General features: G+C 40.2%; 1 protein-coding gene across 3 annotated transcripts in view; it reads right to left on the reverse strand.

Annotated features, from left to right (window-relative positions):
- Positions 1 to 237: 237 nt before the first annotated feature.
- Positions 238 to 26,035, reverse strand: part of GPAM (glycerol-3-phosphate acyltransferase, mitochondrial) — a 62,625-nt gene continuing 36,827 nt past the window's right edge. For all 3 annotated transcript variants that reach the window (XM_053583771.1, XM_053583772.1, XM_053583770.1), the window contains 17 exons: positions 24,551 to 24,664; positions 23,398 to 23,544; positions 22,706 to 22,802; positions 21,608 to 21,744; positions 18,339 to 18,438; positions 17,813 to 18,025; positions 15,776 to 15,889; positions 13,895 to 13,980; positions 13,061 to 13,176; positions 11,069 to 11,139; positions 9,705 to 9,969; positions 9,008 to 9,150; positions 7,787 to 7,864; positions 7,018 to 7,158; positions 5,556 to 5,745; positions 4,634 to 4,692; positions 238 to 3,766 (listed from right to left, as the gene is read on the reverse strand). In XM_053583771.1, the coding sequence (XP_053439746.1) occupies positions 3,650 to 3,766; positions 4,634 to 4,692; positions 5,556 to 5,745; positions 7,018 to 7,158; positions 7,787 to 7,864; positions 9,008 to 9,150; positions 9,705 to 9,969; positions 11,069 to 11,139; positions 13,061 to 13,176; positions 13,895 to 13,980; positions 15,776 to 15,889; positions 17,813 to 18,025; positions 18,339 to 18,438; positions 21,608 to 21,744; positions 22,706 to 22,802; positions 23,398 to 23,544; positions 24,551 to 24,664 (2,188 nt within the window). In that variant the 3' untranslated portion in view covers positions 238 to 3,649. The remainder of the gene's footprint in view (positions 3,767 to 4,633; positions 4,693 to 5,555; positions 5,746 to 7,017; positions 7,159 to 7,786; positions 7,865 to 9,007; positions 9,151 to 9,704; positions 9,970 to 11,068; positions 11,140 to 13,060; positions 13,177 to 13,894; positions 13,981 to 15,775; positions 15,890 to 17,812; positions 18,026 to 18,338; positions 18,439 to 21,607; positions 21,745 to 22,705; positions 22,803 to 23,397; positions 23,545 to 24,550; positions 24,665 to 26,035) is intronic.

Genomic DNA, 26,035 nt, shown 5'->3' on the forward strand with positions numbered 1-26,035 from the left:
CGCTTCTTGTGATACATTAACAGGAATAAAAATCAATCAACATTTCCAAGGAAGTTTCGCTCACAAATTCACACAGTATTGTTTCACAGTACTTCATAGTAATTCTTTTTACAACAATCTTAACATTCTTCGTACCACAGGCAAATAGTTCAACACTTTCCATCAAGACATTTTAGAGTTTCAGGTGTTTAGAAAGAATAAGGTCAAGAGTCTCTTTCAAATGCAATCATTAGTTTGTATTAAACTAAAATGCCAGATGGCAAGTCTCAGATTCCTTAAAAACAGTATTTAAAAAAAAAGCTTTACATCCCATATGAGCTCTTCTAAGCCTCACTGATAGGACCTATCATTTCTAAACACTAGTACTATCTATGGATAAAAATCTGCACATAACTGTGCAATGTTTCCTTCTAGATTTGAATTAAAATCTTATTTACCCCAATTCATCTTGGTATTAATTCTGCTACCTTCAGTGAAAAGGCCAGGATTATTGACAACTGAGCTTTCCACGAGAAGAAAGCGTTCTGACCACCTGTATTTGAGTTTTCTGTGCTTACTTTCTCCGGGAATGAAACGTCTATCTATTCAATGGTACAAAACACATGCAAATTCTTCCTCCCTGCGATCTGATCCGTTCCTTACTCTGTGTCTCCTTGAAGAACTACCTAACAGAGTTTCCCTAAATGCTTTCCCTGGGACACTAGTGAGAAGTACGCAGGTCCCCCAAAGGGGGGAAAGGTCCTAGGGTCAAAATAGCCTGGGCAATGCTGAGTTAAACAGCTGTCCACTGCCAGACACTGAGCCCTCACCACGCTAAAGTGCGCCACAAGTTTCCGCGTGCAAACTTCATTCGTCACCAACACTTTTTCTACAATACACTGCTGAGCATCTCACAGAGCACTCCTGTTCTGTGGAGATGTCTTTTCCCCTCCAGATTACTAGAAATTCCAGACTCTGAGCTTAGATTCGTTTGTAACCCCAGAAATATTTTCTCCACTCCTGACCTTCATGACTTCATGAGACGTAATATATCTGAAAAAAGGAAAATCGATGCTTTCTCAGTTCTACACACTTCACACTAGTGTTTGCCTTTATTGTTCTTGAAATTTTAAGAGAGTGAAAAATTCCTTCCTCTCTTCTGAATTACTTAGGACATTATTTTAAAAAACAGAGTGCAGTTTTATATTGCTTATTATTATTTATTTTTTAACATGATTCACAGTCTTCCCTGGAGGGCATGCATTTCATTGTACAGAAATGCAACAGAGTAAACTGTAATAAATTATTTACAAGCACCTAGTTTCTTTCACCTTACATGGAAGCCATTGCTGTTGGAAACAAAGAGAATGTATCTTTTAGCAAAACAGCGCTATTTGGAAGCCTTATTGTGATGATGCATTTTTTTTCAGTCATGAGGCACTGAAGGATGAGTTGTGCTGAAATTAATTCAAAGGTCAGCTTGTCTGGATTAGCATAACTTTGGTTGAGGTTTTTCTTCCTTAAAAAAGATTTTCAAAGCACCAGTTAATTACAAAAAGCATGCATATTTATACTCACAGTGAGTTAAGTGGCCAAAGAGCTAGCAAATCATATATTGCATTCCCCAAAGCATCTGATGGAATTTCTGGAAAACAAACCAACCAAGATGGAAAATAAAGAAAGAGAAGCCATAGTGTCTCTGGCCAGGCTGGCAAAGCAGCAGCTCTTGGAGGAGTGCAGGCAAGGCAGCCATGTCCACTGGAAGTTGGTGCCAGCCTAGACTTTCCAGCTGAGACTCTGAGTAACCCTTGATCTACAATTTAGAGGGTGAAATGCTTAATCCCAATAAGGAACACCCAGGGGAATAAATAAGACTCCCTGGGTATCCCCCAAATGCAGCCGAGAACAAAGAAGTGCTCCTCTACCCTAGTCAGTAAAATGGAATGCCAAAAGATGGTATCTCACCCCACATAGGACTGACGGTGCCCCTAAAACTGACAGTGACTTAAAAGTACATGAGTTTCTATAAAGACAAAGACAGACATTTTAAATGCAGAATTTGGGAAGAGTGACAGAGGCTCACAATGCCCAACAATGGCATAGCATTATTGCTATGAGTTTCAAACAAGATATTTCATACAATGTGAAATACCAATTAGTGTCCCTTCCCCTCCCAAAACACATTTACTATTCACTAGATACTATTAGTGTTTAAAATCCAAGTTTATCAAAGTACAAACTTAATTCTCAGTACTTTTATACTAAATTCAAGGAATCTATGCAATACTCATCTGGAAAAATTCCTAATTCCATAATATCATCGAAATAGGAGACAGTAAATTGTTAGAAAATATTTTAACTACACGATCTTTAAGAAATCACCATAATTACCACAATTAACTAACAACTATGCTCCCTGCTTACAAAAAGGCACCGACCCATCATGAACATACAATTTTTCATAATTATTTGCCACTATGGGGCGTAAGGGTTTAGGCATATAGCCCATAAATATTTTTAAAGAACCATGGTTTTTCCTCAAGCTAAAAATCCATAAATGCCTCTGACCATCACCAGTCAGTAGGGCCGCCATGTAGATGGCACAGGTTGTACACAGCACAACTCCGGTGGGCACAAGTCGCCCAGACAGGGGTTCAGTGTGTGACGTGCCCACAGTCCACGGAAGCCCTGGGTCAGGGGTCCACAGCCAGAGCACCATATGCTAACAGAGTCCACTGGGCCAAGCTAATCAAGTTGGGACAGTTGCTAATGGGTCGGAGGATTTCCAAGAAACAGCTGTCCCTGTGAGAGGCAGGTCCCACCTGCGGGGTTAGAAGGGGTATAAATCTAAGACAGGAGGAGTTTTTAAATACTTGCTGGTCATTTAAAACTCAATGGCACTTTTTTATATGAGCGTAAGCTTTTAATGCCAAGTTTTCAGGCCAAGTTTACCTTGGAATTTGCCAGCCAAATTACCTTCCTGATTTAGCTGTGTGATCACAGTATCTCAATTCCTGACCTAAACTAATATTGTCTGTTTTCATGTAGCTTTTAGAAATGCTTTTTAAATCTGACTGCAAAGGACAGCACAGTGAAACCTGGGTATGATGTGTATCAGCTATTCATTTATAAAGCACTTTGGGGGTGAAAGGTGCTCCCATTTAAAAATTAGCTCCTACTGACAAAGATACAACTGAAAAAGAATGGACAGACGATGTGATTGTTTTTAAAGGCAGCATCACTCATGACTAAGAAAATATAGCAGTGAATTACCTGACAGCATTAAGTACAGCATCCAAGATTCAATTCTAGAATACAACTACATTTCTGTGTCTGCCACAGTAATTAGTCCTTAAAAGTTGTACTTAAAATGTAAATCTTTAATAAACTCCAAAATAATTTATTGAGATTTCATCTTGTAACCTACTGATTGTGAGCTGCAAATAGAGGCTGAGGTCCCCCCAGGTGTTATCTGTAGGCTGCTGTGTCATCTCAGAGTTGGGAAAATTTTACAGATCCACAGAAAGGTGAAGGCACTTGTCTTCCAGGAGATCACCTCAGCACAGGGCAGGCCTGACCCTGCAACGGCACCTTCAACTCCCAAGACAGAGGCTGGAGCCTACGAGGGACTCATGTCATGTCCTTCACTGCCAGAGGTGCGGCACATCATCTACAGCACCACAAAACTCAGAATATATTCTAGGAGTTTTTGCCGGTTGCACTGAGGTATAAAAGTGCTGCTTAGTTCTAAAACAGATTCTCTCTTTTGTTTGGTCTCTTTGAAAACCTAAAGAGAAAGTTTAAGTTAAATTAAAGGCAAAACAAACAAACAAAAAGACATTTCTATCAACCCTGACCTATGTCCTAGACCCCAAAAGGCACACAGAGCCATCTCCCGGCTCTAAGTCAAGTACACGTGGGTGTGTACGAGGATGCAGTGGGCAGTCACAGGTGCAAGCACAGTGTTTTAGGGGGCAGAGTTCAACCAGTGCACTATACTTTAAAATGTGTGCTAGAATAAAGTCACAAATAGAATCTTATGAAAGCCCACGAGTATCTCCATGGAACTCAAGTTCCACATGATAGGTGAAGGTAAAGAACACCTGAGGATACTTGTAGTGATGCTGGTGAAAATACAAGAAAATAACTGAAAATCACATGGAACCATTAACAGCTGAGACTGTGGTACAAGATGAGCATCACCAAAATCCAAAATCTGAAATGCTCCAAAATCCGAACTTTTTGAGTGCCAACACGAAGCTCAAAGGAAATGTACATTGGAGTATTATTTGGGATTTGGGATTTCAAATTTTTGGATTAGGAATACTCAACCAGTAAGTTTAATGTAAATATTCCAAAATCTGAAAACATCTTAAAATCCAAAATATTTCTGGTCCCAACATTTCGCATAAGGGATACGCAAACTTCTTTAGAAGTTGATTACAACATTTTAAAACACATTGATACCTGTTATGTATAAGCAGTTTGGGAATGGATGTGAAACCAGCAAAATTCTGAAACATTCAAGTAAATCTACCAAGGGGCCTCAGCCTCAACATACCCACCCCCACCCCATTCTCAGAATTCCTTCTCTAGGGTCCGCTCTACCATAAACGAGAACACAAGCTTTATACCAGCAGTGATAGACACTTACTCCAATATCCTTAAACATCTTCACAGCATTCTTCACAAGACAGTATGTGGCACTTTCAGCTGGAGAGAAAGAATAAGATTTCATCAAATGTTCAGACCCAACAAAACATGAAGACCCCAGCATCCACAGTAAGGAAGTAGGGGAGGCGAGAAGGAGGGCTAGGGCAAGTCAGCGGCACTTCCGCCACTGGCAACCTGGGAGGTCTCAGAAGATGTGCTTTAAAATTATTTTGCCATCCGCTAAGGGGGAAGAAGAGAGAGAGAAGGGGGGAAGAGAAAGAAATGGGAAATACCCAAAACACCCATCTTGTAGGATTTCCATGAGAATCAAACAAGAAAGTGTGTAAATATGTGTTTAAACTATATAGTGACACACAGACGATTCCTACATGTCTGAGACCAGAGAAAGCATAATCCTAGAGGTCACACAATGAGCATTCTAAACCTGGTTTACTCACTAACTAGCTATTTGACCCTGGATAATTTGCTTATCTATAAAGTGAGGTAATTATATCCGATTATCTCTAGACCCCATCTGGCTCTAAAATTAATTCAAAGCAATTTCAGTTCTAAACCATAACTGCATAAAATGCTACTCCCATCTGAAAAATATCTCTTATAATATCTATCAACAGGAGAATAAATAAAATGTATATAGTTACACAGCGGAATGCTACACATGAACAAACCATTACTTGCAACATGTGTGAATCTCACAAATAATATTAAGTGAAAAAAATCCAGACAAAAGAATGCATCATTGTATTATTTAATTTATGTAACGTGCCAAAGCAGATAAAAGTAATACTCTATAGAGATCACGATACATTTGCATTTTTCTAATTTTCTACAATGAGCAGACTTCTTAATTCAAAAAAAAATCTATAGTTTTTAAAAGAAGGCCAAATAGTAACTTAACATACCATACACTGCCACGTTTCTCTCTGTTCTGGTTATTAGGTATTTGTGCAACTTTTGCAGATATTCAGGTTCCGGAACTGGACCACTGAAGTTGTGAATGAAGATGGCAGCGGAGCTGTAGGCCTCCAGCAAAGGCCCAAGGAGTCTCTGTAAGAAGGTGATGAACTGCTGGTGCTCCTTGGATTGGCTCACCTGAAAGGGTGAGAGACAAAGTCATGGGGAAGGGACAAGAGACACGAAGCAAGCACTCGGGACTTTCTCTAGAAAGACGGCCACTCACACTAGCATGACATGAAAGCAGCCCAGCACTCCTCAGGCAGAGAACCTCTGCTAGGAACCAGTGCTGGTTTTGAGATGTATTCTTTATTGCGATCATTCACCTTTACAGTACGTGAGGCTTGTGCTCATTGAAAAGCCCATCTAGGAGAGATTTTCACATTGAATGCCATATTCAGGATATAGTCATCACTGAATATAGATGGTCCCCATGCTGGGCCTCCAGAGTCTGAAGCCTGAGCTCAAAAGCTACTCAAACACCAAAAAGGCCATAAGATGAGACCACCAAGATCATCTCGGTCCTTTCTTGGCACGTGGCCTTCACCCAAACCCAGCACCATGGGCAGTGGAGGCCACAGTGAAGGGTACTTCCTGGCAAGGGAGGCTTTCACTGTATCTACTAAAAACAAGCAGGTTTAAAGCACTCTGGAGTGTGGAAGCAAGATTACTGCCCAATTGTGAAACTCATGTTTACATCAAAAAAGACAGGATTTCTAAATGTCATTTAGAATCTGCAGAAGTTATGCCTCCTCACTTGCCGTGTGTGTGTGTGTGTGTGTGTGTGTGTGTGTGTGTAAAGAGGAAGAACTAGGTAGGCGTGCTATCCCACTGCAAAGAGAATAATCCACTTATGAGAATTCAGAAAAGTTTGGTCCTTATTGACAATTTCTAAAATTACAATTTGAACAAGATTATTACAAGAATAATCTTTTAAAAATCCAAAATTTCTCCTTTAATAGGATTTGTCTAAATTGAAAGCAAAGAGTTCAATGCATGAAACTTTGGGAGGGATGAAAGAGTGACTCTCAAAAAGAGCAACCAGGCCAATGGCAGCTCAGCGCTAACTCCCCCACACACACCTGCCCAGACATCACCTCGCTATGGTGAGGACTGAACAAAAATCCCGCCTGACGCAGAGTGCGTGCAGCTGTGAGCACACACCTGCGGGCAGCGAGTGGTACCACCGATCATGTTCATCTTCTTTACTTTTCAGATTCTTGGTTACTTTTCCACTTATTGATTCCCAAACTAAATAATTCATTAACAGACTTCCAAACAGTTTGAGTATCTTAACTATGTAGAAGGTAGCAGAGCTGATTAGTGAGTCACCAGAGGCCCAGTTTACCCAGTTCACCCTGACTCTTAGCGCACCACCGTAACATCCCTCAGAAACCGTCACCAAAGTACCTTAAGGTAGCAATCACGCTGCTCCTCACCAAAATCACTATCTTCATCTTCTTCATCACTTCTCCAAGACAGAGGTTCAGGAAGCTTCTTATCCCACTGCTGCTCAGCAAGACCAGGACTGATATCTTCCTGGTCATCTTGCTAGGTCAAGGGGAAAACCAACAGTGAAAAAACACGCACATGCACACAGACACCTGTCCAGCAGAGCCCTGACAGACAGTGCTCTTCAGCCTCTTCCTGACTGCCTGTTGAGCCATCTCTCACGTCAATCCACTTCCCTTTCCAAATTCAGCTCGTCCAGGAGACACCAGGGGAGAAAAAGGGTAGAGGGGAGGAGAGACGAGAACTACCAGACAGATCAAACAAAAATACCCTCACATCTTCTAAATTGATCTCTACTTTCCAAAGCCATATCTACACTAAATCTACCAAAATTAAAAAGAAAAATTCACGTGTGCAAGCTACAAGCACATTGATATATTCATATGACATCACATCTTAGAGTCAAACTTACGCATGTCACAGAATCAAGTGAAGATATGTTTTATACAAAAGGAATATACAAAAGGAACCAAAATATTCCTTATACAAAAGGAACCAAAATATTCATCTCCAAATACACTTATTCTTCTCATTCTTATTTTTCTCTTTCTTCATCTGAACATGAATAATCAGCACATGTAATTATTGGTTCCAATAACTGGTAGAAAAGACAAGAAAATCAAGAGCAAGCAACTAAATAAAAACAAAGGGAAGTGCTTCCTCTTACCTCTGCCACTGTGAGAATGCCATACTGGATAAACTTCCCTACTGTTTCATGGCAAACTTGGTAAAATGTCTGGCAGGGCTGAAAAGAAAAGTCATTCAAATGCAAACGTTACCGTTTTATACTTTTTTAAAGACAAAAAACAACATATAAGGTAGCTGCCAGACTACCATTCTTTCACCTATCTCACCACTGGGCAGACCCTCTGATCTCTGATGCCCACTCCCCTGATAAACACAAGGTCATTAACAAAGTCCAAGAAGAAGCCTCTCTCATGTGACTGGCAGAGCACCCAAAGTGGCACCCCCACAAAAGGCCTCCTGAGCTTCATTCTCATCCCCAGGGGAGCAGGCCCACAGATGGGCTGCTGGCCTGGGCCTTGATGAGACAATCTCTGCAAAGCTACCCAACAATACAAATTGTACACAAAGTGGTGAATGAGGAAACATATAAATAACTCAAGAAAGACCCAGGAAAAGGACAAGGCCAATCTTAGGAGCCTTATCTGCCCCCACCCCTCCCACCGTGCCACCCAAAGTTCATGCAAAAGACTCCCCGATAGCACCACTTATATGCCCCATGCAAAGAATGATATGGAGGGGGCAGTCCTCAGAACACGTGCATTCACAAACGTCTCGAGACACAGCCACACAACGGCATGTTAGAATTCAAATAAAATACAAATTCTATTTGTTTATGATTTCAAGGGGGTGGGTGAATCTCTTTAGTGCTTAATATAATGCTTATTATAAATGTCTAAATGAGCTTAGATAGCATATAAATGCTCATTAGTACTACGGGCCTTAGTTCCCGTGTTTATAAATTGAGAGGGGTTGAGCAAGATGATTTTTTTAAGGCTATTTCTGACTCCCTACCTTCTGTGGTTCCTTCACCTACAGGTGGGTGCGTTAATTATTTACAAACCCCTGACCCAGTGCCACATGCGCAGTAAGTGTGTGCAGCTTTGCAGCTGACTGCCTTGGAACGCTGAGCAACCTGCCCCATCACGCCTCAGAGCTGCGTGGAGGATTCACCAGAGCAGTGAGCCAGACGGCAAACCAAGACAATAAACGACATGGTGGTTTAGTGGTCACTGAAACCAGCAGTGGGATATAAAGCATCAGTGATAGGCAAAAAATTTTCTAAGACAAAAACACAGCGGTTTATGTTTTCATAACAAGGCCCAAGAAAGAGGACAGGAAACATAGAAGAATCTTCGCTCACCAGCGAGATGGTACCTTCGTTGGAGAGCAGATAGCAGAGGCTGGCTGCCTTCCGTACCAGCTGCTCCTGGCTGATCACGCTGTGGGGGCCTCCAGCAGGACCTCCCAAGCCCCTCTTGTTCAGAACTGCATAAAGGCTGCAAGCTAAGGAAAGAAAAGTACCATGAAATTGCCAGCTGTAAGTCTCCCAGAAAAACTTCACCCAGCTTCACTAATAGCCTGATAAATGCTTAAGAAATTTCAGTAAATCCCATAAGGTTCAATTCTTACAATTCCATGCAATCTGACTCTCCACCCAAAGCCTTCCCCAGGCATCAGCTCGCTGTTCCTCTTCCTCACTGTTTTCTCTGCTCACAATGAGACCCTACACTCACTTCACTGCCCCGCGTACGTGTCATCTCATTAAAGCTTCAGCTCTGAGATAGCAAGGCACCTCACCTCTCCTTAGCAGTTAAGTGTGATCGATGCAGATAGTAATTCAGGCCCTACCCACTGCAGTTAAAAATACTGATAGAAAAAAAAAAAAAAATACTGATAGAACGGCAAATTACACTTTCATTCAAAAACTAAAAATGTAGCCATGTACTCCCTCAAATGAGGGGTTACCTCCCACTATGTGTTTTTCCATGAAAACATGGAAAAACATGGATGTTTACTTTCCATGAAAACATCTGAAAATATGTCAGGCCCTAACATACCTATAATGGCCTCCATGATAAAGACGTGGAGGACCCCATTGCTATAGAAGTTGAGCTCAAAGACGGATGGGACAGTTGTGCTGGGAGTAATAAAAAACTCATCATTTCTGCTAGTGTGGGTGATGGTGACGCAGTTTCCCAGGAGCTGTATGGCATGCATGACAACATCTTCTGAATTTCCTGAGAACCCCAGGTCAAAATCACGAGCCAGGACTTCCTCCTTCATCACAAAGAAGTCTTCCACTAATGTGGAGAGATCAATCCCCTAAAACAAGAGGCAGAAAAGGTCTCAGGATAGTGGAAAAGCTCCTTTCCAAAAGGCAAGAGAGGTCCATATTCCAAGATTGTCTTCTTGCTTTGGTTCCGACAGCTTGTTTTCAGCACACACAGAAATGGCACCAGGGCGCAATGCAGACAGCTGGGCCCTGGGACAGGTCACAGAAACGGCACCAGGGCGCAACGCAGACAGCTGGGCCCTGGGACAGATCGAGGTGTTCCCTGGGCCAGAGAAGACTCACACCAAGACCCGGGGTCTGAGCATGTAAGATCACAACAGAAAAGGAAAAGCAACCCATCTGAAAGAAAGAAGTACTTATCTTTTGGCAAGAATTTCCTTCATTTTAATTATCTCCCTGACAAGTATTTATTTGGTGCTTATACATGTATTGGCACCACGTTTTTTGTTGAGAACACAACTGTAAACAAAACAGACATGATCTCTTTCATCATAGAGCTTAGAAAAGTATATTGTAGGCCAGGCACAGTGGCTCACGCCTGTAATCCCAGCACTTTGGGAGGCTGAGGTGGGTGGATCGCTTGAGCTCATGAGTTCAAGACCGGCTTGAGCAAAAGCAAGACCCTATCTCTACTAAAAATAGAAAAAACTGAGGCAAGAGGATCCCTTGAGTTTGAGGTTGTTGTGAGCTGTGATGCCATGGCACTCTACCCAGGGCAATAGAGTGAGACTCTGTCTCTCAAAAAAAAAAAAAAAAAAAAAAAACATATATTGTAAGAGGATAGAGGGTGGCTTCTAAAATGTAAATCAATTCACTTGGAAAGTGTTCACTGGGGGCATACATACTGCATGTCAATAAAATGTACCTTATTTACATTAACAATATTAACCAAAGAATGTCTTATTATTACATATATTAAGCAGTCTGAGCAGCATGGTTTATTTTCAGGTAGATTTTTCCCTCCATCAGGTTGATAAGCTGCTTTGGGCAGGATCCTCAGCTTACTTTCCTGTTCACCTCATAGTACCAAGCAGGAGTAGGCCAAACCTACCCCCGAATAACTACTTAAACAGAGGACAAAACACTTCCCCTCTGCCTGCTTCACCGCGGGCAGCGCTGCGGACGCACCTGCCTGTGTCTGTAGAGCAGCAGGCAGGCCACGATGTGCGTTGACATGATGGCACACGACTTGCTAGCAGCTGGAAGACAAACACAGAGCTTTAGATGCACTTTTTTCAATATTAACTGAAACTTTTGAAAAGTACCTAAATATTAAATAAGAATATTTTAAAACTGTAAGGAAAAAATCCTCCACCACATTCCCATAAGCATGATTTACCAAAAACAACAATACACCACATTCTAGACATGGACCATGGAACCTCACTAGAGATCACTCTTAATCAAACCACAGGTTTAGACGAGCCCACCTTCAGTCCAGGCCAGTGGAAGTGAGTTACTGAATGAAGAAAAGACCCTTGTATTGAAATACCAGGACCCAAAGTCCCAGCCTGCGTCAGCCCCACAGGACCCCCCATTTTCACCTTCTCTGACTCGTTCCTGGCTGCCGTCTTCTCTGTCTACGACTCTACTTCACTCCTCTTACAGATTTACCACACAAAAATGAAGGCAGAGTGAGGGGGGCGGAGGAGTGCATCTGAAGTCAGAAAAATCTGGGCTTAAATCCTAACTTCACAAATATCATGACCTTGGGAAAGTACTTAAACTCCCGAGCCCCAGTTTCCTCACCAGTAAAATAAAAATACTACCCAGCACATCGGGCTGGGTGACATGAGATGACAGACCTGACACAGGCCCACGGTAATGGGCGCTGAAAATGTCTGCACTTCTTCTTTCAATCTGGCCCAGAGATGGGGAAGAAGGGCACAGAAATACATCTGAGAAAGACTGTAATGTATAACCCAGCCCCCTGAATTTGTAGAAAATGAGAATCATATAAATGAAATCATATAAATCAACACCCACAGAATGATTTGAAGTAAAGGTAACATTTGTGAGTTGCCTGAGAAGATAATGAACTCATGAATACTTTATTTGCAGTTAGGTTGTCTCCAGATTTTTACAAAAGAAGTACTCAGTACTATTTAGAAATTTAAAAGGATATTTATAGTTTTTAAAAACACGAATAAATGTTTGTGCTATAAATGGAAAACAGCACAAAACAAAACTGTAAAAAAAGTTTTAGAGGCTGCACAGCAACACTACTGGTTAATTGGGTCATGGGTTTTTGCTACCTATGTTATCTTTATTTTCCAATTTTTCAACAATAAAAAGGTATTACGTTTTGTGTCCAGAGTTTAAGCAAAGGGGAGAGATAATCAAATGTGTTTAAGAAAGACTCCTCTGGCCAAAAGTCAAGTAGGAATAGGAGAGACCCAAGTGGGAGGAGCAAGAGGAAGAGAGGAATCCTCCCCAACAACAGCACCGGAAGGAAGTGCTGAGAGTCAGACCACGGTCCTGGCCCAGAAACATTGGCAAGAAAATCCCAGCAGGGCTGAGCACCCAGGGACCAGGGTGCTGCAGCAGGACTTCACAGCAGCCTCAGCAATAGCGTACAACTCTGTAACTGGCAACTTAACTCACAATCTGCCCTGGGTACACTCCCACTTGAATTATTTGTATACAACTATCCCACTGAGAAGAGCGTAAGCTCTGTGAGTACAGTACCACTAATTATTAAATTTGTACTTCCCACAACTAAAACAATGCTTTATACACAATGACCAGTCAACAGTTCCTGAATTAAAAAATTCATAGGGTCTGAAGAGAAAGGGACATGTGACTATAAACCTAGATGTTGTACCACAAATTAATTTAAAAAATTGATAAGCAGAAGAGGCAACAAATCATTTCAACAATACCATTTTTTAAAAAGCACAAGAACTACCGTATGAGCACCTACTCACCACCAGACACCTGTGAGATGCTTTACTCATCTTATCTCAAATCCCACGGCATTACCTTCTTTCTAATAACTTGCCTACAGCCGCCTGTGAATTAAGTAATAGAACCAGAAGGGGAAACCAACCTCAGCAGACTTTTACCCCACACCCTGCCGAATATAAACTGCAGAATTAAAGACTTTGGTATTCCACTTACTGAAGAGAATATGCTCGGCCAGATTTGCAATCAGACTTCTTCGCAGGGATTCATCTGTTGCGTTTCTGGACTCATTAATGGTTGTGCCTCTACCTTCATCAACAGCATCATTGGGTCTGAAAAGTTTTTGGAAAATCAGCCTGTCACTCCACTCTTTCACAAGGCTAACTATGTGGGACTAATCTATAAACGAATTAGAGACTCTAAATTACTCTTAATTTAAAATTTAAACCATAGAATTATTTCTATGGGTTTTTTTTTTTCTCCATCATATACTTTATTATATTTAATACACTTTCCTAGCCAAAACATTTTATTTAGTTATGACCACGTAATTTGTTCACACATCACTTCCAAAACCCACTGACAAAAAGAAGGCATAAAGAATGGTCAATTTAAAACATTTCTAACAGTCCAGCACTTACACGTATTAAAGGAAGGGCTTCAGATTCAGTTTCTCTAAGTTATAACTCAATACAGAATTCAAGTAGCAAAACTTTTTTATACATTTCAACTTATGTACAATACGCATAACCTAATCTGCTACCCAAAAAGGATTTAGCTCAAACATTCAAAAACACAAATCAGATAAGAACTCCTACATCATTCACAAGATCAAGAAGATTTTATGTGAAACAATCAAAAACCTCCAAAGTAATATGAAAACATGTCATTTCGATATCCTTTGTTAGACCAAGGGAAAAGTTACCTGAGTGAGGAAATGAAAACAAGAAACAAGACATTCTTAATAAAGTTAACCTAGTTTTCTACGCAGTGTAAGAAATAACAGATAATGGACAGTTTAGTTAGTATACAAATTCCTGCGACTCTCACCTGGAAGGAAGTATAGCTGGTAATAACGCTTGCTCTAGAGACAGGGGAGCAGACGCGGGTTTCTGACTTTGGCTTTCTAAATATTCCTGAAAGAAAAAAGAGAAAAGATACAAAAAACATAATCAAATACTCTCACTTTCACATCAACACAAAATATAATTTGATCTTTCAAAGGTAAAAAGGACATTGTTTATAAAATGGGCTACCCTATGGAGCACGGAAAATATTTCCTTTTTTTCTTTTCTTTTTTTGAGACAGAGTCTCAAGCTGTCAACCTGGGTACAGTGCAGTGGCATCACAGCAACCTCCAACTCTTAGGCTTAAGCAATTCTCTTGCCTCAGCCTCCCAAGCAGCTGGGATTACAGGCACCTGCTACAAGGCACAGCTATTTTTTTGTTATGGTTGTCATTGTTGTTTATTGGCGGGCTCGGGCTGGATACGAACCCACCAGCTCCATTGTATATTGCTGGCTCCTTAGCCACTTGAGCTCCAGGTGCCGAGCCAGGAAATACTTTCTATATCCTAAACTATTGTCCACAGTTCAGAATGGTTCATAGAATGCTGTTAAGCATAAAATTTAAGAACTGAAGATTCAAAGAACAGAATCAGTACTTAAACAAAATCATTTAAAAATTAAGGGAAAATTTTTAACTTTTCTCACATCTTCATGCAATTATGTGACACTCCCAATATTAATAGTGATAACTAACACAGTCATACTTTTTAAAGGAATCTAGCAAACCAAGGGTCACACAATATTCAAAAGAACTCCAACCCATAACAAACTGTCAAATGCGTACACCATGGAATATTACTATTCAGCCATGGAAAAGACGGAGACTTTACATCTTTTGTATTAACCTGGCTGGAGTTGAAGAGCATTCTTCTAAGTAAAGTATCACAAGAATGGAAAAATCAGTATCCAATGTACTCAATACTAATATGAAACTAGTAGATGAACAACCACATGCCCACACCAGAGAAAAACACAAATTCAACTGAGGGAGATTGGTAAATTCTCACCTAACGGACACAATGTAAGGGCACAGGGCACACCTACTGGGTGAAGGGCTCAACTACAACCTGGACTTTACTCAACAAATGCAAATAATGTGACTTTAATCATTTGTACTCTCATATTACTCTGAAATAAAAAAGACTCTCAATCCAAAAGTAAATCATAGCAAGATAGAGACGCTGTGCAGTAGTTTAAAAATAAAGGGGAAAAAAACGGTGTCAAGAAATAATGAGGTTCCTAAAATCATAAAGCCAGAAAGTATCCAGCACAGCAGTTACGAGTTTTTTAAGTTAGACCAAGAAGTAAAACATAAGGACAGGTGGGACCTTGACTTATCCCTGGCTCCCTACTTCCTTACCCAGCCTTTTCTTTCTCCTTTACTAATTGAAAATCAGAAGAATTTTAAAAAGCAAAAAACTCCAGGGCCTGCCGATCACAGACTCTGAGTGAAGACGGCACCACCCTCAGGATGTGCAGGGGCTACGTTCCACTCACAGGACACAGCGTCACCCTGTCAGTTTTACCGTTTTTAGGGGAGATGGTCTGAAAAATTTCTCCTAACAGCAATTTTAAAACATAATATTAAATACTAATATATATTATAAAGCACCATGTAAGAGTCTCATGAATTAAAAAAACTGCAAAAAATATCACGCCTGATGTCTCCCCAAAATAGACACTCATTCTGCTTTATCAATAGGCAAATTTGGTGGAAAAAAAAATTTAGAAAACACCACTCTTGTCATAGTCCTCATGTTACAGGAAAAGAAACTGTGGGCCACACAGAGAGGGGCCACTAGATGGGCACTGGAGCCCGGGTCTCCTGACACCAGGTCAGTGCTCCCTTCCAGCACACACTCACCTTTAAGGAAAACGGCTGTGCAAAATCCACTCTGACGCACCCGTAGTTTTTTCGTAACATTCTAATAACACCTCTTGCTACACTCCAAAGACTCTCATTTTTCTTAGGTTTGCCCTAAATTTCAATGGTGAGAATAACATGGTAAGAAATAAAGCTAACACATACATGAACATTCTGTTATCCCAAGTCTAACTTTTTTTAGTGAAAGTTCATCTTGATAAAGGTAACACCGAATGAAGAAGGAAAATAAGTACTCATCAACTGAAACCTGCCCAAAAAAGGTTTGGTATTCAAAGATGTTAAAAGATGTCATCACATCAATGGGAGAGGCAATTCAGTCAAGGAAAAACAAAACATTTAATATTGTTTCATTGTTCACATAATTCACAAAAACACAACTACAAATTAGTGAAGGACAAAATGGCACAAAAAACTGTACTGTGTTTCTCAGATAAAAATAAGATCTCAAAGGGGCCACTTACTGAGGTCTGATGATCACCAGAGTCTAAGGTAACTGAACGCCACATCCCACCTCCCTGTGGCCTTTGAGCTGATTCTTCATGTAGTAAGCGCTGGTTATTACGCCCAAGGCACAGTGACAAGCCCAAGGGACTTGGGACAAGGACTGAGAGACAGCCAGGATGAGAGGGTGCACAGTAAGGACAGACTCCAACACCAGGAGAAGAGCACCGTGCGGGTAATAATCCCGGCAAACCACTTAATCTCTAAAGCCCCTGGATGTCAAGTGTCTTTGAGCGCCTGACATGTTTGAAAGTGTAAATGTGAAACAAGTTCCTTGCCTAAGACTTCCACCCTAAATAAGAACAAAACTAAATTCCTCTGGAACTCTCAGACTGCTGACAGGAGTGGTAGGTTGGTAACATCATTCTGATCAAGTGTCTGGCAGTATCTACTAAAGCTGAACATACATTTTCTTTATGACCCATCGGTTCCACTCCTTGGGACATACCCAACAAAATGAACATATATAGTTGTCAAGAGAAGTGTGTAAGAATGACCAGAGCCAAACTTGTTTTGACAGTAGAATAAACTGTGGTGTATTCATATACTAGAATGCTACGCAGCCACGAGGATGAACCAACTGAGCTACATCTAACGACATGGATGAATCTTGCAAACCACTGCTGAGCAAAGAAAACCAGATGCGAAAAGATCTCATACTATCTTATCCCATTTATATACAGTTCAAAAACAGGCAAAGCTAATCTATCCTGTAAAACGTCAAGAAAAGTGGTTGTCCTTCAGAGGACAGTGGCAGGGCAGACCGAAGGGAATTTCTAGGGTCCTGGTAAAGTGATTCCTTGATTTGAGTACCAGTTACTTGGGTGGGTATGTTCATTTTGTGATAATTCAAGTGGCATGCTTATGATTTATGCACTCTTTTTGTAGGAAATACTCTTGGATAAAAGTTTTCTGAAAAAATTACTGCTACTTCTCAAATTAATTTGTACTTGTCTGCAAGATGACCCTACCCATTCTTTGGACTTAACTTAAAATCTGCACATTAGCAGTAAACCCTTGAGAAAACCAATCACAGACATAGAGACAGCAATTCAGGGGCAAGTGTTCTTTAATTTCCCAACCCCATGACCAAGGTCTGTGCTAATAAATCTACTCATATAATTTCCATTTTTCCAATGGAAAATACAATTTCCAATTTTCATCAAAAGGAAACAGTTCATGTGTGTGCACTACTAATCAAGTTGACACAGAAGATGAAAGCTACTCACTTTGTACTCCCAACCGTGTTTCGTGCAGTGCTTTAATATTGGGGAGTATACCCACTTCATGGGCACCATGTCGGGGGGTATAGCACACCTTCTGGGTGCGGGACACAACTAAAAGAGGGACTCTACCTAACAAATTCAAATATGTGAACTGGTTGGCTGTACCTTCACATTAACCTGAAATTAAATATTCTTAGTTAACTCTGAAAGCAAATCTGAATTCTAAAAGTTATGTCACAAAGCAAGTCTTGAATAGTGAAGACAAGTTCTGTGCAGGCGGCTTCCTTACCAGTTGTTCACCGTTGTAGTGACCTTCGATAATCCGATCATAGGAGATCCCAACAGGTATCACCAAGATGTCAGGGATGGTGTTGGAGGACAGGGTGTCCACCACAACCGACAACAGGCCCGCCCGAGCACAGGAGGTTTTTCCACTCCTAGAGCGTGTGCCTTCCAGGAAAATCTCCAAAAACTGCTGCTGTCGAAGTAGTTCAACTATATGCTGGGATACGAGGAGAAAGGAGCACATGAATTCAAGACTACCCAACTTAGAATGAGCTTAGAAAAATTAAATCTTAAAAAGCAAAACAAAAATCTATAACTTGACTACTGACAAAATATTTTATTCACACCAATAGCAAAACAGCTCCTCCAGTGCTGTATTTTGATGATAAAGAATAACCACCAAATTCCTCCCCAAGCAATAATCGCTCAGATAGCAGCTTTTTAAAAAATGTCAACTCAATCAAGTATCTTTTTCTTTCCACTGTGATAACTCACATAATGGCTTTAAGGATAATTAGAGACACACATACCCCATTCAGCAAAGCTCTATAGAGAGTATCTTTCCGTCCATCTGGTGTTTCGTCGAGCCTCCGTCGTATGAAAAAGCCCCCAAGCTTATGGATCAAGGTACTATAAAGTCAAGAATGCATGAATTATTTACAAAGAAAAATGTAAAAAGAATATTCAAATCCCAAGTTATTTTATGACATTTGCCAATTGGATATAAGTTCACAAGAATCTGAACTACTGACAATAAAAATGCAAGCATTTTTTTCATTTTCCATGTTAATGACATGTTTTAATCATTTCCATTATTCATCAGCCTTTGGAAGATCACTGTGTATAATGAAGCTCCATTACATCTGTTCTAAGCCAAAAGAAGAATTCATGATATATACCCTGTAAAAGTGATAGCATTGATTTTAAGAGGATTATAGAACTTTTAAATTTTAAAACTCTGTCTAGGGTCTCTAGACACTGAACTTTAGACATTCTGAGATTTGCCCATGGCATGTTTACTGCAAAACAAATGTGATATTACAAAAGCTCCTTAGAGGAAATTTTCTTAAATAACTATTGCATAAAGAGAGTCCCTATGAGAGAAAGGTAATTTTATCCAACTGAAACCAAGCAAAATCATCTTTCCAAAATACAAAACAAAAATCTCCTACATTCGCACATATATAAAACAATTCTTTTTCCAATCTCATGTTTCTTTCTACAACACTAATGAATTGTGATATGAAGTTGAAATTTTCTAAATTGACTTTTCCAAACTCACAATTTCTTCGTATTCTTTTCAAATAGTGATACCAATATACATTTTTGGTATCCTCTAGTCCAGGCGTCCTCAAACTGCGGCCCGCGGGCCACATGAAGCAGTGTGAATTGTATTTGTTCCCATTTTGTTTTTTACTTCAAAATAAAGACATGTGCAGTGTGCATAGGAATTTGTTCATAGTTTTTTTTTGTTTTTTTTTTAAACTATAGTCCGGCTCTCCAACGGTCTGAGGGACATGAATTGGCCCCCTGTGTAAAAAGTTTGAGGATGCCTGCTCTAGTCACTACAAGGAGGCCATTTAAGATGTTACCAAAGCTTAATGCAACTCTCTGAGAGTAAAACTCTGCAGAATAAATTCATAATGAGTGAGATGAGCCGTCTGCAAAAACAACACACCTGAAAAGTAGTACACAAATGCGTAGCCTGGCATGTAACAAAAGAAAGCTGCAGATGAATGAGGTTATCTACGGTCAGCTGTCTGAAGGGAAGGTCTATGCAATAACTCACATGGAGCTCAGGAAAAGGAAAGCCGGATTGTGAGAAATTATCAGTGTGTGGTAAGGACTTCCAAGAGACCCAAGTTGAGCACCACACATAGAAGGAATGACTACGTGAGTTATCCTTATTAAAAGAAATGCAAACTATTCTGTTTACAAGAGAGACAAGTTTTCTCTAGATCCCCACTGGAATAGTCCTCCCCACTCTAAGTCCATGTATTCACCAAGAACTTTCTGATGACTTTCTAATTCAGCTCCCCAGGTTCTTTGGTCTCTAGAGTGAACACAGACATTCTAAAGCCGGGAAAAGCATGGCTCAGCTGGGTGAGTATCACTGACCACTTGAATGAGCGCTTCTCTTCAATTGGCCAGGTGAGTCTAGTAGCTACAGAATTCTGAAAGCCTACAGGATTCTGCAAAAAGAGATCATGAGGCTGGGCAGCGCCTGTGGCTCAAAGGAGTAGGGCACCGGCCCCATACGCCAGAGGTGGTGGGTTCAAACCCAGCCCCTGCCAAAAACTGCAACAACAACAACAAAAAGAGATCACGAGGCTGATGATGACACTTCACAGCACATGAAGATGGCGAGAACCACTTTGTGAGACTTTGTCTGAAAGAGCTGCCAGCCCAATTCCCTTCCAGTCTCTTTCCAGTTTCATCCTCCTATCTACTCAGAGAGCTGACCTTAGAGATGCTTTTGCTCTGACATTTTCAACTTCAGTTTTCCAAAGCAACTCAACCTCCTCCTCACCAACTCCTTGCTCCTGATCAGCTCCACCATCTACCCAGCTGGGTCTTCCTCCTGTAAGTTTTCCTCCCACCTCCCACTCTGTTAAGCACTACCAAGTTTAATCAGCACTGGGTCTTATAAATTCAGCCTACTAGACATTTTTCAAAGCTATGCCCTCTTCTCCAAGAGCACTACTACACTTTTAATTTAAGCCTTCATTGTCTTTTGCCTGAACTATTGTAATAGAATCAGAATTGATCTAACTCTTCCTAATCCAGAATAACCTTTCAAAATACAGATCCAAAGATGTCATCTCTCAAGTACAGAATACATTGTAAACTCCCAGCCTAGAAATTGTTCTGGTCCAGCTCTCACTATCTATGCAGCTCCCAGATCCAGCCTCTGGTCCTTCCTAATGCACCCTACATTCTAACATCAGCTAACTGCCCACCACATGCTCGTCAATCTCTCTGCATTTGCACATACTGTTTCCTCTCAATGGAAGGAACTGCATTCCCCTGAAAACCTCTAAAAAAAAATACCTTTCACATCATATTGTACTCTTTACATGGTTCTAGCTCTTGTACTATAAGGTCAAAGTAACAGATATGGAGTGGCACCTGTAGCTCAGTGGGTAGGGTGTCAGCCACATACACCGAGGCTGGCAGGTTCAAACCCAGCCCGGGCCAGCTAAAATCAACAATGACAACCACAACAAAAAAATAGCCAGGCATTGTAGCAGGTGCTGGTAGTCCCAGCTACTTGGGAGGCTGAGGCAAGAGAATCACTTAAGCCCAAGAGTTTGAGGTTGCTGTGAGCTGTGATGCCACAGCACTCTACCGAGGGTGACATAGTGAGAGACTCTGTCTCAAAAAAAAAACAAAACCAAAGTCACAGGAATGGTTATTCACATGTCCCTGTATGCCGCAACAACACCACCGTGCCCAGGGGCTTCACTCCCTCACACATACAACTCCTTTCTGCTGCACTGGGAAGATCATCTGCTGTTCTGCCTTGCTAGTTGCCTATTATTCATTTGACAAGTACTGCCCATAAAGTCTAGGTAGTCATAGTTCACCAAGTATCTTATAAAAATACATTAATAACATTAATAGTCTTATTGCTATCTTTGCACTTTCCAAATGTCAAACAATAAACATGTATTACTTTTATAATAAAAAAGGCTAATGTCATTTTTACAATTACATATACCAAAAGGTATAATAAAAAAACAAATATTCAAAACATAATCTTTTTAATACCTTAAATGTCAGGATAAGCTGATCTTACCTGAAGATTGGAATGTTGAGGTTATTGCCTGAGGCGATGTATGGCGCTTTGATGTTATGGCAGAAGAGAATGAAAGTGAGCAGCAGGTAGTCAATATGGGATCTATGAACTGGCAGAAATATAAGCGGCAAATTCATCTAATAGAGAGAAAAATGACAAATTTAAAATTCAAATGTAAAGTTGAATTGAACTTTGCAACTGCATATTTGGTTACAGTCAAACACTGCTAATCAGCAACTCACTCTTTAAAAATATTTTCCAATAGGGCAGCAACTATGGCTCAGTGGGTAGGGCACCGGCCCCATATACCGAGGGTGGCAGGTTCAAACCCGGCCCTGGCCAAACTGCAACAAAAAAATAGCAGGGCCTTGTGGCAGGCATCTGTAGTCCCAGCTACTCAGAAGGCTGAGGCAAGACAATCGCCTAAGCCCAAGAATTGGAGAGTTGGTGGTTTCTGTGAGCTGCAACACCATGGCACTCTACCAAGGGTGATAAAATGAGACTCTGTCTCAAAAAATATATATGTATACATACATATATATGTAAATATATGTATATATATTTTTATATATTTTTTCCAATAATATAAAGTTCTTTTAATTTAACACTTACAAAGCTAAAAACAACTGTAACAACAGAAATGAGTTGGGAGAAAAAGAGTAATCAAAAGTTCAGGTTGACTATATATAGGTACACACACCCCTTCCTTAAGGCAGCCCTACTCATGTAAAAAGAGCATAGGTTTTAGAGTTAGACTTCATTTGGTGTGAAATCGGGGGCAGGTTATTTCTTGTCTGCAAGCAGATAATTCGATTCTCTATCGGTGGCTTCATTTCTTCATCTCTAGGCGCAGGGTTGTTCTACCAGATTTTCAGGGTCACTGCAGGTCACTTACAAAAGGAATCCTGCTCACTGCAGGCAGGTCCACCTTTACTCCACTTCTCCTCCTCAGATGCACAGGGAGCCAAGTTATTGCAGAAACCTCCCAAATGGGTTGAAATGCACATCAAGATACAAGAGAACATTTCCCCAAAAAACCTACAAAATCACTCTGCAAATGTGAGAAAAATGGAAGGATAAATTCACAGAAATTCTTGCCTCGGTTGCAGCTTTAACCATTTCAAGTTGACCCTTGTGAATCTGAATGTTCCAAAAGAAGCTGTTGAACAGTTTTAGCAGCACCCACCCGGTCAGTCTGAAATTAAAAACAAAACACTTTTAATATGCATACGTATATTTAGAGAGAGAGAGAGAGAGTTGGCTTTTGTCTACGTAAATTTCTAAACGACCTACGAGCACTTATAAATCACTTTGTGTGCACATGTGCTGGCGTACTCATGTGCATCTGAACTGCAGAACTGGAGAACTTTATGTTAATATATGTGCTACTTACAGAAGTATCCATTATGGACTAAAATCACATTTCATGCTATAACACTTTACACTGCAGAGGTGAATAACCAAGGCAACTGAATAGTGAACAGAGCAATCCTTCTAATGCACACAAACCACTCCCTTAGCACACAGATCTATGAAACTGAATTCACAACTGGTCCAGGAGAGCAGATGTTGTCAACAGTAATACACTGGCAGCTTCAAGCCTACCACAGTGCTACTTCACATGGAAGTTAAATAAGAACATAAGCAATAGTTAAGTTTACATCAGGATATATTAAAACATATTGTGGACAAAGAGCACTGTGCTAGGAAAGAAAAATCCAGTGACTCGGTCCTATTTGCTCAAATCAGGATGACTCTTATTGAAAGCTTTATGCCTCGCCTCTTAATACCTGATCATTGATGGTGAGACGGTGGCAACCATTTCTTGAAGGATCCTTTTGGCTTTCTTTTTCACTTTATTGATGGCTTTTGATTGCTGCTGGGTAGAACCGTCAGGATTTAATTCAGCAGCCACCTGTTCAATTGCCTCTTGTACTCTAGGGGGAAAAGGTAAAAACAGACCATGTAACTAACTCTGTGCTACAGTCTATGTTCAGTATTTTCCAAACACAGCTACAAATATCAAACAAAATTCTCTTTAATATGTGGCAATACGAGAGAATAAGCTCAAGTTAAAAGTGCTTTTTCTAGCTATCAAGTAAACATTAAATCCATGAATCTCTGAGGAATCTGGACAGCAGACTTAGGAACTTAATTCAAATTCTTGGGTGACAATTATGTAACTTTAATGTTTCAGTTACGCTGTGAGAGACACAAAGTTGCACCATAGCAGAAGAAAGAAAAAGAAAGGTTATCCCTTTAGGCGTGCAGTGCACTGGTATCCAAAAACCGGCTGCCAAAGCAATGGGTGGTTTTCTTTTTTTTGAAAACGTAATTTACTATTGATTTTATTGTGACCCCATTAGTAGAATTATATATAAAACTCTCTAGAAGGGATCAAAGAGAGACATAAATATTTATAATTATTTTTTCAAATCAAACTAGTAATTTTAAAAAGGCACAGTTCAAGATTAAAACAGCACAGCACAGAGCAGTACGCAATGAAGTTAAAGGAAAAGTTTAATCGAGTTTTATAAATCTTCTACTTGACTTATGGGCCAGAATATTTTCACAAATAATTAACATGATTGTCATATCTCCATTATCAATATTAGTTCATTCATTCCTCCACTCCTGTTAGAGAAAACGTAACAGAGAACTCTGGAAATACATGCCTCTCTGAATTCCCACTTGCCTCTCATGTTTTAGAAACCCATTCAATTATTAATCCATAAAATAAGACTGCGATTCAGATGTGGCACAGTTCACCAAAACTGTCTGTTCTCCTGCCTTTCCTGGGTTTCCTTTGGAGCTTAACATTTGGTGTGTGGAAACGCTAACACTTATTGAGACAGAGTCCCAGAGCGACTAAAAAGTTACTAAAGGGAATTACTTCCCCTCCCACTCCCTCTGCCCACCTTCACACCAATGCCCAGTCCTCACCTACTGCTGTTCAGCACATTTTCAGCCACATTGGTGGCAAACATGCCCTTATGGACATCTCGCTCTTGAACAAAAAGAACATAGGAAAGTCGTCTTGCAAGCCATCCCCGGTGCCTGCAATGTGAAAACAAGTCAGCAGAGAAGGACCCCAGGCACACCTAAATCAAGTTGTTTAAATATACACTGATATTCTGCCCACAAAAACAAAGCTTAATGGCATCTATTCCTGAGATTTAGGGGTTTTCTATAGGAAATTCTCCTTAGTAGTAGAGGATGCTATGCAGCCAATTTTATTCATAATTCCTTTCGTGTATTCTTAGCTAAAATCAAAACATTTTTTGTTTTAAATTTTGTTGTTTTGAATTTGCTGAATAATGTTAACTGTGCTAAATAACAGCCCTACTACAAAAACAAAAGAAACAAGACATCTGACTTTATTAATATCACTTAAAAGGCAAATATGTAGCATGTTATACATAAGACAGATACACAGATAGACAGACAGACAGATGGATAGCTTATAGTTATAGAGGTGGGCTATAAAAAGATAAAATTGAGAATTTTCCTATTATCAAAGGCTAAGTATTTTATTACGATATAAAATTTTTCTCCCAAGATAATCATCACTCTCTAATTGATCATCTGAAGGAAGCTGAGCACAACTGGGCTGTGATCAGAATATTTGTGTTCTGGGCTTCCAGGAACAGCAGGGTTTTTTCTTCATACTTTTGACAGACCAAAGGGATAGGACACATTCCTGTCAGTGACAGTAACCATGTGGTGTCTAGATGATGGAGAGATGGAGCTCAAGATACCTGGCCAGAATGCCACAACACCGTCATTACGTCATGATTTGAAACCATTTGTAATGATTACCTAACGGCTGCGTTACGATTTCCTCCACAACGATTCACAGCATAGGTAGTAACAGATTTCAAATTAAAAAGTCTATACTAAATGCAGAATACAAATGCCTACATACAGTAACTAAGAAAATGCCACAAAGGCTACGTTGAACAGTTTGATGAGAATATTTCAGATTGTATATGAAACCCGCACATTGTACCCCTTGATTGCACTAATGTACACAGCTATTATTTAACAATAAAAATAAATAAATTAAACAAAAATTTTAAAAGTCTATTAACTCTGAAAAGATCCAAAAAGCCATCAACTGGGGCCAAGTCAGTTCAGTGAGACCTGTTTATGAATCTCCTCCTCCTTCATCTCTCCTTCCTGCCATTCTCTTTTTCTTCTTCTCTTAATCTCAATCCTCTGAAAATGTGGCCCAAGACGTTCCGTGTTAATTCTAAGTTCTTCCTTAAGCAAACAATTTCAGAAGTATTACTGGAACGTACAAAGTCCAAGTTTGCTATGAAATCCCCTTCTGAAAGCTTTGTTTTTATGTGTGTGTAGAAACAGTCAGGCTTCGCTTCACATAGGACAGGGCTAAACGGGTGCACAGGCAGCACACATCACTGAACA

The sequence above is a fragment of the Nycticebus coucang genome, chromosome 3 (genome assembly GCF_027406575.1).
Source record: "Nycticebus coucang isolate mNycCou1 chromosome 3, mNycCou1.pri, whole genome shotgun sequence".
Lineage (NCBI taxonomy): Eukaryota > Metazoa > Chordata > Mammalia > Primates > Lorisidae > Nycticebus > Nycticebus coucang.